A 15,274-nucleotide genomic window follows, 5' to 3' on the forward strand; every position below is an offset into this window, starting at 1 on the left:
AGTTTGAGTAGTGTCATTCAGTTATTGTATTGTATAAAATTTTGTAACGATTTATATCTATCGAGTTTATCAATAATAGATATTCATTAATTCATATTTGACTTGATAATAATTAAAATAACAATTCATTAGGTATTTCAGTTTGTTGTGAAATTTTGTGAACATTGATTTGATCTGTTTCAAATAAATGTCTAACTAGTTCAAAACTTAAAAATATTTAAAATGAATATTAAATTATTGATAATATTTTTCCTATTATTTTATTTTTTTAACGAATCGCTATGTAAATTTCCATTATTTCCATCTTTAACAAATTTGGCAATGATAAAACGGTTAATTAAATTTTATACTTTACAATCAAAATCAGATCGTAGTGAATTATGTGAAAACCAAACGAAATTACTATATGATGGTGTATACAATTCAGAATTATGGGCAGAACGAAGTAAGTTGGTTTTAACACATTTAAAGAAACACTCCAAAAAACACAAAATCAGGTCTGATCCATTCGTTTGTGACATCGTAGCTTCTAAACAGATGAACCGATTTTGATTTTTTTTAAATGTAACTTAATCGAGAGTATTCTTGGCTATGTTTAAGGTAACAACAAATTACTAAAACCGACTACTTTTAATTCAGCGAAAAGAAGTCATAGCTCTCGTATGAATTATTACTCGACCATGTGTTTCATTTTAAAAATAGTAAGTGGTTGGATAGTATCTGTGGAATATACTAAAGGGGATGAAATTCAAAAAATAAATAATTTGTTGTTATTCTACGTATATATCTTTGGTAAAATGTGAAACAATAAAAATCTCTTCGGGCTACCATTGAAAATATCGCCTTCATCTTGAAATATAAAAAATGTGTTAAGCTAAGCCAGGAAAATTGCTTACAACTTTATACAGGCGAAAAACGAAAAAATGTTAATGAGGTCATGGGAATGTGCCACATCCATAACCGATGGATCTCCATATCTGCACTTAGGTTTTATTTATGTATTTTTATGCGCCGAATTCAATTTTGGAAGGGGCCTAGTTCAAAAGGCCTGCCAAGACTAGTTACAAAAAATTGTTGCCTTTATTTCTTTTATTCTAATCCTGCCACTAATTAATAGTTTACTAGTATAACAAGACTAATAAACTCATCAAAAGTATTAAAGAAAAACTTAAAAAAAGCATAATTTTACCGAAATTTCAAACATCTTTATCTCTGCGAAAAATAATCGAATTAGAAACCGCAATAGCTCATTTGAAAACTGGTAGTTTTGGAATCTACTGCTCAAAAATTTTATCTCCTCTTCCCGATTTGTACGAAGGGAAGGGTGAGATATGTTATTCCTAAATTTTATACACAAAAAAGCGTACAAAAATACTAAAAATTATTTTACAACAAATCTGCTAAGACCATTCGAAAATTTGTTTATTCTTTTTTATCTTTTTAAATATAAATATTCGATATTCGCTTTCCAAGTAAAATTGACACTTCTGGATTTAAAGACTTGTATTTTTTGAAATAATCGTCGCACTGAAATTATTTTTCATGTCATTCGAAAACTTAAACTGCCTTCTTTTAAGCCCTGGAATATTGTTTTGTATTCATTATAATTCAAGTGGTCTTAACAGATTTCTTGTAAAATAATATTTTCTCACCTCCAACTTTCGTCCCGCTGTGAAAAAGGAAGTTGCCGCTTCTGCCTCCGCCGGGGAGAAAAATAGTATACACACCACGACAGCAAGTAAAAAATGTGTCAGATCTCATGTTTGTTATCCTGGGCTTCGCCTCGAGCGACAATAAACATGAGATCTGAGACATTCATTACTTTTGATCCTTAGATGTGTAATATACTATTAAAATTTTGATACGCTTCTATTAAGTTATTATAAAATTAACATTTCTCACCCTTTCAACGCTTCCAAAATTATAAAGTACAAATTTTGATTAGCATATTTCATTGCCTATTAAACATTTTATAGTTATTGATGCATCGGCTAAACTACCCACTGGAATCACAAAATTTCATGTATCTGATGTTGGATACTTTGATGAATGCATTAATGTCATCAATGAAAGTTTGTCCATTAAAGGGAAATATTGTTTAACGAGTGTTAAAATACCCGAAAAAAATTATGAAAATCAAACTTTGATTAAAAACGAAAAGTCACCAGTAAGTATTATTTAAATTTTTATTAGCCTCAAATGTTGATCTTTGTACAAACTTTGAAAACTGAGAAAATTATATTTCATCTTAACTTCACGAATCTTCGGAAAATATTAAAAGATTTAAACCCAATGAAGACTATCGTAGTTGTGAACCCAACTCATATAGATCTTTGCCCCTGGATTGTTAAGCCAATTAAGTGAAATAAAAATGAAAAAATTATAATAAGAGAAATTTTTACCCTTCCTACTTTGAAATAAAAAATATTTCCTACTTTCAAAGAATAATAAATTGTAAGCTTAGATCCTGTTATAAATACTATATTTCTGAAAACTTTCAACTTAATGTGTATTTTGAAATAGTGTTTAGAACACTTTCGGGATAATTGGCAGTGAGTCTCTTCGAAGCCGATAATACAAAGAAGACTTTAGGACGTTCCCAAAAAAATGAGTGTATCCAAATATTTGAGATTTACGTTTCAAATTTTTTAAGGGTGGATTCTGTTAGAACTTGGGAAAAATAGACGATAATTAAGAGTAAAATTTTTCGATACTACCATGCCTCTGTTTTTGAAATATGGAGGCCTAAAGATTTTCCAAATGCCATCCATGATGACATTCATTTCATCACTTTAAATGTGTTTTATGGAAAAACGAGTTTGAACTGCTTATTATATTTTTTTCTATGTTGAAAAATATGCTTTTAACTATTGAATATTAGTTTTCCAAATCAATCTTAAAAAAATTAGCCTTGTTACATAATAAAGCATATCTTTAAAAACACTTTAATGAAGGATTTATATGTTAAAAACGCAAAATTAAAAAAACCTGCTTATAAATCGCGCTAATGAGAATGAATATCCACCATTTAAAGATGATCTTAAGAAAACGTGACTTTTTGGGAAGGTTCTTAATTAATAAGAGATTGTTTTTGGCAGATTCACACTTTACTTTTAAAATCAATTTTTTTTTATAGTTTTCACTCGTTAATTTAGTAAACCTCGATTGGGCAATATGTGTACCAGATGGTTGTACTGCAAAAGATGTAGAAAATCATTTAAATACATTCGCAGGGATAGATATATATAATCTGGATGAATCAAGATGTCAAACAATAGACACATATAAATCAAAATTAAATGCTGGCGATTGGATAGTCATGTAAGTATAATACACTGATCTCTATATGTATAAATAAGTCAAGGCAAACATTCTATATTTTGGTTATTCCATAAAAAAAAAGTCTCATGAATTAAAAACAAAATATTACTTTTTGATAGTAAAAAAACTATTAGTACAGTAAAATATATTACAAAAATCGGCTAATAAAGAAAAGTGAGAGAAACTGCTCGTATTTTGCTAAAACCTCATGGAATGTGTTTCTTAAGTATGTAATATCATTAGAAATATCATCTATTTGTAAGTAAATAAACAATAAATTTTTAATTCAATGAAACGATCAATGTTATAGGTTCACTTAAAAAATTAGTAATTAGGCAACTTGTATGACGTAAATGTTAAGTGTTTGTCAAACAATCAAAAACTATTATACATGTATAACGAACACGTATTACAAGTTGCCTATTTATTCATTTTGTAAGTCAACTTTGACATTAACCGTTCCATTGAATTATCAATTTATTGTTTATTAACAAATAGAAACATTTGCGACACTATAACGCATGCGTTACTAATGATATTTGACACCTAAGAAACACATTCCATGAGTTTTTAGCAAAATGCGAGCGGTTATTTTCATTTTCCTATTTTTAACATCTTTAACTGTACTAATAGTAGTGCCACTCCCATATGAAACAATGCGTACAAAGCAAAGTTTTTCGTTACTTGTCCAATCACTGAGATGCGTCATATGCTTGCGATTCTTGCAGAGAGTTGAGTGAGTAAAAAATATCATTTCGTGAAGATATGTTATTTGGTGTTCGAAAAATAATGAAATATTCTAGACACCAAAACATTTTTCATAGCCACTGGCTTATTATCTTAATAGCTACTGTGCATCGGATCAAAAAATAGAAGACAACTTTTCGTCCAAAAAATTTTATTTTCTACCTATTGCAACAAAGGCGTCCGCTACTCTTCAGACACTCTGTATAGGCAAGATCTCCACCAATTAAATTGGTGGAGATATCACTTTTGATAATGTGAATAGTGATTAGTTTATACAATTTTGTTAAAGAGCAAATTCGCTTCGTTTACACAGCACCTACGGATTTTTAGAGCACCTTAAAAATTAGGATCAGTACATAAAGCACGTTAGAGAAACTCTGGTATATCCATGGATATCCAAATGTGAGGTAGCCTTAAAAAATTCATAGAATAAATGTTTCTGCAAATACATATATACAAATTAACGACAGGCAAAACATAATTTTCCTTTTATAAAGTTTTTCTTTATAGGGCATGATTTTTGCAGAAATTGAGCGTATTGATTTATCTTTATATATATATAGGAGACTTTCTATAGATATAGATAGTCACTCATCACGATATCTCTGGAACTATAAGACCTAGAGATTTGAAATTTGGCAGGAATATTCCTTTTGCCAAGTAGAGGTCAGCTAAGAACGGATTTTACGAAATTCCACCCACAAGGGGGGTTGCGGGGGTGTTCATGTATAAAAAATTCATATTTTTCAATTATGGCTTTTAATAGTTCAAAACTTGGTCAGAATGTTTTAAATTACATTTAGAAATTTTTTTAACCTTCGGAGGGTAGAAAGGTGTAGCGAGAAAGTGGGAAGGAAATATCGAATATTTACAAATATACCTAAGTGGGGTATCAAATAAAAGAGCAGGACGTGTACATTACAAAACTGTTATCCAACGCAAGGAAATGTGGAGGGAGGGGTGCAAGTGGGGATGTTGCCCAGCAAAGCGGGTAGTTCCCAGCTAGTATATTTATATAATTAATTGTATTATATTCACATAATAATTTATTTAATTATTTTATATTTTAGAGTGTTTTTAATAATTTTATGCATCATAATACTACTAAGCACCATCTATGATGTGATTTTGTACTACAAAAAAGAAGGTAAAAATTCCATTTATATTTTAATCGGTTTAAGGTATTTAAGGTTGTTACGAAACAAACAAAGATCAATAAAACAAGTTCGGAAAATTTTAATTTCGTGGAACGTTTGATTGTGTACCTATAAACAAAATTATTTTATGATCTAAATTAATGAAAAATTACAATTACATCATTATTTAATAAAATTATTTTTTTACAATACAATAACATATCTTCAACTTAAGTGCAACGTTGCCACGCAAAATGGATTATTAGCATAAAAATATGGGTCATGAGCATGACCCCAATCAGTTTTGAAGTTTTAAAAATTCATAAAGTCAAAAATATACTTATTTTCAAAGTTTTTTGGTGCATAAAAGATTAAAAAAGAATAATTCATAAAGAGAAAAACTGGTGCTGAAAAAAGTAAATCTGGCAACACTGCACATTGAGTTACTAAGTTAAGATTGTTGTCTCGCTATGGGCATATCGACAGAAAATTCTAGTTAAGTGTATACTCATTAAGAATATCATAATACATTTATTATAAATTTGAAGTCGATTGACCACCTCTAATTCGAGATAAATTCAACTGAAGTTCCGATAATTAACATGGAGAGCATAGGAAAGGCTGTATGTTATTGTGTTTTTAACAAGTTTTTAATTCTAGAAAAAAACTAGATTTAAGATATTTTCAAAATATGACTGAACATTCATGTATTTGTTCTGAGTCTACAATTATATTCAGATTATAAGTAGTATAAGAGAGATGTCTATTACATACAGAATCACATATGCCTATTATTATTATTTATCATACAGAATACATAATACAGCCTTAATTTGAATATAAATTAATTATTTTCATTAAATTATAGAAATACATCATCCAGTATTGATAGCATTTTCATGGTTTACAAATTTTAAAAAATTAACTAAAATAAGTAATAACGCAGATATGTTGCCTTGTTTAAATGGTATTAGATTTATAAGTATGTTATGGATAATATATGGACATGAGTACGAGCACATAGTATCTATCCTTGCCGTTAATATGATAGATTTATATAATGTAAGTTTAACATTTTTTCTTAATTATTTCAAAAGTTTTTATTTTTTAGAGAAATTTAGTTTAGCTTTTTGAATTTCTGAAAATGGTATAAAAATGTAAACTATTAGGTATTGATTTAAACGCGGCTCGAATTGGGGTAGGCCCCATTGTCCAAACAGATGTTATTGTTCTTATATAATGTTTAAAAAATTGCTGCACCGTTGAGATAGTTGTACGACGCTTGGAGAGTAGGAGTTTTTTAGTTGAATAGATGAACTACTACAACAGATAAACCACGATACAGGTCACTTTTGTAATTTCATATAACACCTGTAATACCTCTTACTTAGATGCATCACTTAACGCATGTACTCTGTCATACTCGTGATATATATATGCCTAGATGTAAATCGAACATTCTGTATACACATCTATTGGAAATTTTACGCACAATAACTTTGGAATGCACTATTTTTTCTTTAAAATGCATAATTTTCGAATGATGCTATATAGTTTTTTTTAAATGTTTTTTTCAAAATAATATAACCCAATTGAAATCAGTCCCTATCCCTTCTTTAGTTAAATTTTATTAAATGACATTTACTAATATCTACTGATTATCATTGGCTACTGGTTATCGAATGATAGTCAGTGAATTTACCAATTTATCAATTTTTGTCATACCCGTAGCGCCCAAATTAGGGCTCAGATCCAAAATTGGTAAATAACTTTTTCCTTCGTCTTTATGAGCTTATTCTGTAGGCCGACGATCTGCAGTCAATAACAGAACACCGTGTATATATAGTACTTTTTCTATCGCTAAATAGAGCCTTTCTTTAAGTTCCATAGATAGACTGCTGCTAAAATATCAATGACCAGCTAAATAAATTCCAAAGTAAATATTCTCACCATAACACGATAAATATTCCATTAGCTTGAATTAATGTATAGTCAAATATTAATGTATAACATATAGTACTATATATAATCCGTGCATTTTTTGTGACACTGAGTATATGTATTGAATATGTTATAATCTATACCTATCTAATTTGATTTTAGTGGCAAAGTAAATTTTCTTCAATGCTCATACTTGGTGCTTCAGTCTCCGTTGATTCATTCTTTCTATTAAGTGGATGTTTATTAATGTATGGTTTTTTAAAAATGAAAGCAAAAGGAATGCCATTTAATATACCGTTTTATTATTTACATCGATATATTAGGTAAGATCAGTGAAAAGAGAATATAAAATAAATTAATAATAAATCAATCCATCATAATAAGCAGATGACCGAATGAAATATGTTTTGCTGAGCCCTTTGTCAGCCAATAAGGAAAGTGATGCAAAAAAGGCTTAATACCCATGCCTATTAGCTCAGAAAAGATAGGAAGTTATGCAATATGCATTTTTAATTTTCCTTTTACTTTTCATTTTTCATATAATTTAGTTCTTTGTCAACCAACACAAAAAATGATCAATTTTTTTGATTTTTTGTATTAGTAACACTAATTTAGTAGCTTTTTTGTTTCAAAAGATCGTGTTTTGATGCGTTACAGCAAATATTTGGTGTTTTTGAAAACGCCTCTCTTTAAGAGGTTCTGAGGCGTTTTGGTATATCAATAACTGCTTATATATTCGCTTTAATTCTATATTACTCGTAGTTCTCTAATTATTGAGTTGTGTGAACAAGACTTAGATGCATTTTAGGGTTAAAACTGATGAAATGCACCCTTAAAGATTGATCGTTTTTTCGCAGTACACCTTACATATAAGAAAAACTTTTATTTGTCGTATTAAATCTAACATCCATGATTGATTATTAATATTTTTTTAACAGTATATTTGTTTATTTTAGCTACGTTTCGATCAAAATTTGATCTTCATCAGGCATCATAAAATTCCTCACAATAGATATTAGGTATGCTATAAAAAAATAAACAAATTAATGTACGATACTTTTAATGATGCCTGATGAAGATTAAATTTTTATCGAAACGTAGCTAAAACAAACGAAATATAGCTACCTACTAAAAAAATAAACTTTTTGTTTTCGTCCACATTTCGTTAAAATATTGTTATTATTATTATTAATTTATTTTCGGTCCAAAGCCGTCCTCTAAATAAATATAGGTAGCTGTAAAATTGATTCAAATGAATACTTAAAAATATTTTGAACGGCTTACAAAAGTGTCCACAACAAGATGTTACAATTTTTTCTGCGAATTTTTGAATTCTCAATCACGATGTTGTTGAAACAATTTACCAACATGATAATTTCTACATTTACTTGTAACACAGTAACTAAACCAAAAACTAATGAGAAAAAAAACTTAGCTCTGGGCAAAATATGTATTTTTATGGAAAATCGATTGCTGAAGTGGAGTAGTTAATTTTAAAACATTTTCATTTGGAATTATTTTTACAGATTAACGCCATCCTACGCTGCAGCCATTGTATTTTCGCTAACGTTATATCGATTTATGGGTTCTGGACCCTTATGGGATCCGGAAAATACTAACGAACAATGTAAAAAATACTGGTGGGCTGCTCTATTGTATATTCAAAATTATTTTCCTGGTGCCTTGGATCCGGTAAGCATTACATTTACATGGTTATAAATTAGTATTGGGTGACATGTTGTCTAGTCTAGCTTCGTACGTACTGCTTATAAAAATTATTAAGATTTTTATTAAATTTAACAAAATATACCCCTTTCTAAAATGCACCAGCTACTAACATATTCAGACAAAAATTATTTGATTTAAAAGACATTTTATTCTAACTAGGTCTTCAGGGTCAATTAACAGGTAACTGAAGTTCACAAACGATAAGATTTAAGAAATAAACAACACTAAACAGAACATAATTTTTTGAAAATGAGATACATTCAATGGAAACGCGACCTAAAAGTCAATCATGGCCAAATTTAAAAAACCGAAAATTGGCAAGTCGCTTGGCTTAAATGAGTCAAAATTAGGTTGAAATAAAATTAATGAGAAACTGGATAAAATTCCACTGAACATATGTCAAAAAAAACGTGAAACTTAGCTTGGTCCATTTTATTAAGGCTATATAGGATTGAGCATGCTGGTGTTAATCAAAAAATTTCTGCTCTGCTAAGCCTTAATAGTATGCGTTATGAAATTAGTGGCATTAAGGTAAAAAAAATTAAACATCGTGCGCACCTTTTACTTTTAAGTAATGCGTGTGTATAACTTGTATACTTGTGTGCTGTTGACAAGGCATCTTCTTTGAAACTGACAATAAACTGACAGACACAGCACACAGACTCACAGTGTATTTGTAACTCACCGATGCACAATGTCTACACAGCTACTCAGCCATGGTATAAATTACCGTGTATAAATTATACTACACTAGCGACCCGCCCCCGCTTCGCACGGGTGCAATGCTGATACTAAATACACTACAGAAAAACTGTGAACGTTGTATATAAAAACATAGCGGCCCGCTCTGGCTTCGCATGGGTATAAAATATATAGCCTATGTGATTAAAATCGATCCAGTAGTTTTGATTTATTCATTACTGCCCGTGGCCCGCACGCATTAAATTTGGAGTAAAATAATCCCCCTTTCCCTATACCATGAAGATTTCCTGCTATCTTTGGAATATCTAAATTCATACCCTACATTTTTACTTATTTACTTTTTACATTTTTAACTATTAACCTCAAAAATAGCAGTACTTCTCCACTATTTAATGGATGTTATTATACATATAAACCTTCCTCTTGAATCACTCTATCTATTAAAAAAAACCGCATCAAAATCCGTTGCGTAGTTTCAAAGATTTAAGCATACAAAGGGACGTAGGGACATAGGGACAGAGAAAGCGACTTTGTTTTATACTATGTAGTGATAGTGATAGTAGGTAAGTATAACAGGCAAAGCATCTACTGTTTGAAACTGAAAATAATATGCGAACTATGCGAACTTAAAGAGTTAATTCCAGTCGTACGTTGGAGCTGATACACACATTTTTTTTTTTTGATAGTAAACTTTTTATAACCAATGTTGCTAATTTTTTTTTCAAAAATTGCCGACCTGGGTTTTTTTTTAAATTTTATTTTATTATTAATATTAACTTTTTTTTTATTTTTAGTGTATTGCAGTGAGTTGGTACCTGCAAATTGATATGCAATTGTATATATTAGCACCATTAATACTTGTACCAATCGCTAAATGGCCAAAAATTGCCACTCATATTTTATCATCATTGTTGTTGGTTTCTGTTATAATCCCAACAACAATCGCTTGGCATTATGGTTTTACTGCACTCGAGTAAGTACATTGGTACTAAAACATCCCACGTTTAAAGATCCATCTACCCATTTTCTAGTCCACGTGAGGCAACTGTGAAAAAAATCGGTACAAAGGTTTTGTTAAGTAAACAACTTAATAGTAATACATACGTCCGAAAAATTGATGCGTTTTAGACAGAACACAACAAAATTTTAACAAAATATGTTACACAAAGTGTAAGGTCAAGCCTGACAGTAAAATTGTAACAAAATATGTTACAAAAAATCGAATGAATAACTGTAGCTAAAAATTATTATTTCTTGAGACAAATTGTCGACCAAAAAATGATACCCCAAAATTTGTTATTAACGTTTTATATAACGCTTCGCGTTACATTAAAGATATTACATTGCAGTTCATTTCATTTCCTTTAGCGTGTCATCAGCTTTGCAATAACGTTTCGCATTATATTCTTTACTTTATATTTCTTTATTTGCATTTATATATTTCATGATTCGTCGCATCAATATTTTTAAGCGTTACAAACTTGGGACTAATTTTAGTATGCCTTGATATATTTCATATATATGTCACAGCCAAACAGTTAAATTAGCCGTTTAGTTAACAGTTTAGTTAAACAGCCGGTAAGTTAAATTTTGTGGTTGCGGTAAAAAATTTAATTAAAAAGCCACTGGATGTTATATTTTGACGATTCCAAGTATTTTTTGACTCGTGACAATTTTCACCAAACCTCGCCGTCGTCGATATATAACTGTAAAAAAATATTTAAAAAAAAAATCGGTTATATATCAAAACGGTGAGGTTTGGTGAAAATTGTCACGAGTCAAAAAATACTTGGAATCGACCAAAATATAATGGCTTTTTAATTAAATTTTTGACCGGAACCACAAAATTTAACTGAACGGCTTATTAACTAAGACTGTTAACTAAACGGCTAATTTAACTATTTGGCTGCGACATATACATGGTATAAAAAAATGTAAATAATATGTTACAGAAAAATTCAGCCCGATGGACATACTGACCCTGCTTTTGGGCAAATATATTACAATCAAACTTATACACGAGCAGGCCCATGGATATTAGGATTATTATTGGGTCATATTTTATTTAATACCAAAAATAAGAAAATAGTTATAAATAAGGTATAAAGTTAATCAGGTTTATTACATCTTTATCATGTAATAAAAAAGGATTCATTAATTTTGTAGGTTTTGGCTACATTACTTTGGATTATTTCAATTTCTACAATGTTTTACATAGTATTTGGACTTTACATTGAAACTAAACCTGATTATGAATATGACCGTGTATTTAATTCATTATTTATTGGATTATCTCGTGTAGTTTGGTCAGCTGGATTATCTTGGATTATATTTTGCTGTGTAAAGGGATATGGTGGTCCAATCAATTGGTTTCTATCATTACCCATATTTCAAGTTTTAGCTAGATTAACATATTCAATGTATTTAATACATTTTATACTACAAAATATTCGTCAAAAATCATTACAAATGCCGTTTATTTTTTCAAACATGCATGTTGTAAGAATGACTCATAAAGACTTGGATGACACATAAATTAATTGATATTTCGTTACTTGTAATAAAAAGAGGATATTTTTTATGAATAATTGGAAAACTTTAACATCCAAATAATTGTTTTTACTTAAATTTATGAACAAACATATACTCCAATAAACAAAGAGAAAATATGAAATATCTCTTGAAATTTTGACCAATAGGACCGAATTCGATGGTGGTGCTTTTTCCTACACCCTTTCTAAAGGATGAAAAATATATATTGAAAATGGCAACGGGAAACGACAGAGCGATGATATCAAAGCAAAAAGTATCATTCAAGTACATTTCGAAAAGTCAAAACGTTCCGAGTTATTGTCTATTGAAGTTCGGAGTATTTAACATTAACAATGAGAAGTTTTGGGTGTATATTTTTTAAAATACTGGAATTTAAATGCTAAAACAATTTACGAAAAAAACAAGAAAAATGTATTTTTCTTAAATTAATAAAGTTCAATCGACAATAACTCGGAAAGTGTTGACTTTTCGATATATACTTAAATCGCACTTTTTGCTTAGAATACATTACTCTATCGATTTTCGTTGTCATTTTCAACATAAATTATTTCTTCATCCCCTAGAAGGGGGGTTACCACCCCTGATCAAATGTGCCACTAGACACCATAGAACTTTTATTTCTTGGTGTTTTGTCTACTTACCGTCAAATTTTCAGATCAATCGGAGCCGTAGGAAAGAATTTAGAGGTTTAATCCTCCTTTACTGAAATAATATTTGTTTATTTTTTGTTTCTATAAAGTTGTGCCAATTGAATTCTGATTGAGTAAAAAAAATTGTATGTCCAACGATGCTGAAGCAATCGATTAATTAATTAAGTAACATTTAGTTTTGTGTCATTTATTTTTATTTATATAAAGCAAGTTTTAAATTACTATACAAAAAAATGTATATTTTTTTTCAGTGGTACTTATTCTGTGGGAGCCTGACTACTACTATGATAATTTCAGTGTTTTGGACACTTACTTTTGAAACACCATTTATGGTTTTAGATAGTTTATTAATAAAATCAAGTAAGAAATATTTTCATATATATTTGTCGAATTGTCGGATTACAGGTTCTATGATGAAATTTATGTTAAATTCTTATGTCTAATTCTATAAAAATTTAATATAATTGAAATATTTTGTAGGAACATTATTTTGTATGTGTTATATTATAATGCAAGAAAGGTATTATTCTTGCAAATATTCTACAGGGTAATTCATTTAAGAATCTCATTTAAAAAACTCAACTTGACCTTGGAGTGACCTTCATGGTCAAGATAAGGGTCAAATCGAAGGCTACCATTAGATTTTACAAGGAAAATCTTATACAACTTTTGTCTTGGTCATTTTTTCCTGTCATCATTTTCTAAAATTCAGGGGGTCTCGAAGTTTTTGTTCATCGTTTGTGTATTATTATTTCAATTGAATATTTTCTGCTTTCAATTCCTATTTGTTAAATATGTCAAGTCTTACAAATTATTCGACGGTCACATTGGATAATGTTGCTTGTAAAACCTGAAATATTTTAAATCAGGTTCTTTTGTTTTATATTGATTAAATCCAGCATAAAAAAATTTCGACAATCCAAAGAAAATAGTGTTATTGAATAAAATGTGCGATAGAGAAAATACATATAAATAATAACTGGTTTTGCATCTGAACTGAAGGTGTATTGAGAGTTTTGCGTCTCAATTCATTGGTATTTATGTAGCTAAAGTAAAAACGAATCCAGGGATACTAAAACCTCAAAAAAAGATTGCGGTCGTAGCACCCTCGTTAGGAACGAAGTTTCTTATAAAAACCTGTACAAAAACAAATGCAAACGTAAATAAATACTTATATACAACTTTTCAACTTACTTTTGTAAATCTGTGTAATTTGTTTTTGGTTGGTTAGCTAAATTTTATAAACTTATTAGTTATAATAATTTGTTAAGTAATTATAAATTGATCCATGTTCGTTTGACAGCTTACAGAATATTAATAAATTTGGACACATAATTATAGTACACGAATTTTGTCATTTTTGTACTATTTTCATAGTCACATAAATAGTTTTGGATGTAAATAGTAAAAAAATGACAAAATTTGTGTGCTATAATAAATAAAAATAATATAAAGTAGGTGAACATTGGTTGTCGTGGATGTGGCACACACACACACACACACACAAAGCATAATATGTCACACTGTTGCGTGATGAATTTTGCCAGTTTGCTCCCCATGATAAGCGATGTGAAGAATATCAGGGTTTGCAAGTGAGCGACTCAATTGCAATAATATGAAAAAATTATTATAACGCGAATATTTATTGTAACGCGATATTACAGCAAAGGCAGACACATAGATTATGTTATTTTATGTTGATACGAGTGACTTACCAGTCATTAGACTACATTATATTATCGGCTGAGGAGGTTATTTCAACAACTTATAACTTCATTCTTTTATTCTACCTATACATATTTAAATCGTAGTATATAAATACTCGCTTCATAAAAAGTAAAATTTGGTTACATAAATTTTTAGTCACAAAAATGGTACATTTTGAGCTTCGTTCGTCTTATGAAGGATGTTCTTGTGCTGGCGATGTATCCTCAGCTTGCACTGGAAATTAGCTACGATCTTAGTGGAGAGAGACATAGTGGAGGATGTTTTGTTTTTTAAATTTTTTATAATATATTACACTTTAAAGTAAATTTTTCTTAAAAAAAGTTGTAAATGTTGGTTAGACACCGCAGAAACAAGGATATATCCTCAAAGGACGAACTAAACTTTGGAAATGGCAATGAAAAAATTTAATTTATTATTTGTAAAGGAATCTTAGATTCAAAATGAAATGTTTTCAATTTTCAGTTAGTGGTTTATTTTCGAAAAGAAGCAGACAAATCACGGAATCCTAGAAGTTAATGTCCTAATTCTTCATTAATATTTCTCACTATGAACTGTATTGAAATAGTTAAAATCTTTTGATTTGTTTGGACTTAGTTGAGTCGATTATCGATGTACAATTTTACGACTACGTTGGTATTATTAAAAAAAAAAAAGACTGCAGAAGGAATTCTTTCTGGAATGAATATAATAATTTACTCAGAAAGTAATTGCTAATTGATCTATAATATTCCTATACCTATACACGTTATCTTTAGTAATTTGAAGTAT

General features: G+C 29.4%; 1 protein-coding gene across 1 annotated transcript; it reads left to right on the plus strand.

Annotated features, from left to right (window-relative positions):
* The first annotated feature begins 321 nt into the window (after positions 1 to 321).
* Positions 322 to 15,015, plus strand: LOC123290814 (nose resistant to fluoxetine protein 6-like). Its single transcript, XM_044871146.1, has 12 exons — positions 322 to 445; positions 1,977 to 2,167; positions 3,137 to 3,321; positions 5,139 to 5,215; positions 6,073 to 6,266; positions 7,308 to 7,468; positions 8,672 to 8,837; positions 10,370 to 10,548; positions 11,528 to 11,675; positions 11,742 to 12,074; positions 13,030 to 13,138; positions 14,969 to 15,015. Exons 1-12 carry the CDS (start codon positions 322 to 324, stop codon positions 15,013 to 15,015), a joined length of 1,914 nt encoding a protein of 637 aa, XP_044727081.1.
* The last annotated feature ends 259 nt before the right edge of the window (positions 15,016 to 15,274 follow it).

Source organism: Chrysoperla carnea, chromosome 1 (genome assembly GCF_905475395.1).
Source record: "Chrysoperla carnea chromosome 1, inChrCarn1.1, whole genome shotgun sequence".
Taxonomy (NCBI): domain Eukaryota; kingdom Metazoa; phylum Arthropoda; class Insecta; order Neuroptera; family Chrysopidae; genus Chrysoperla; species Chrysoperla carnea.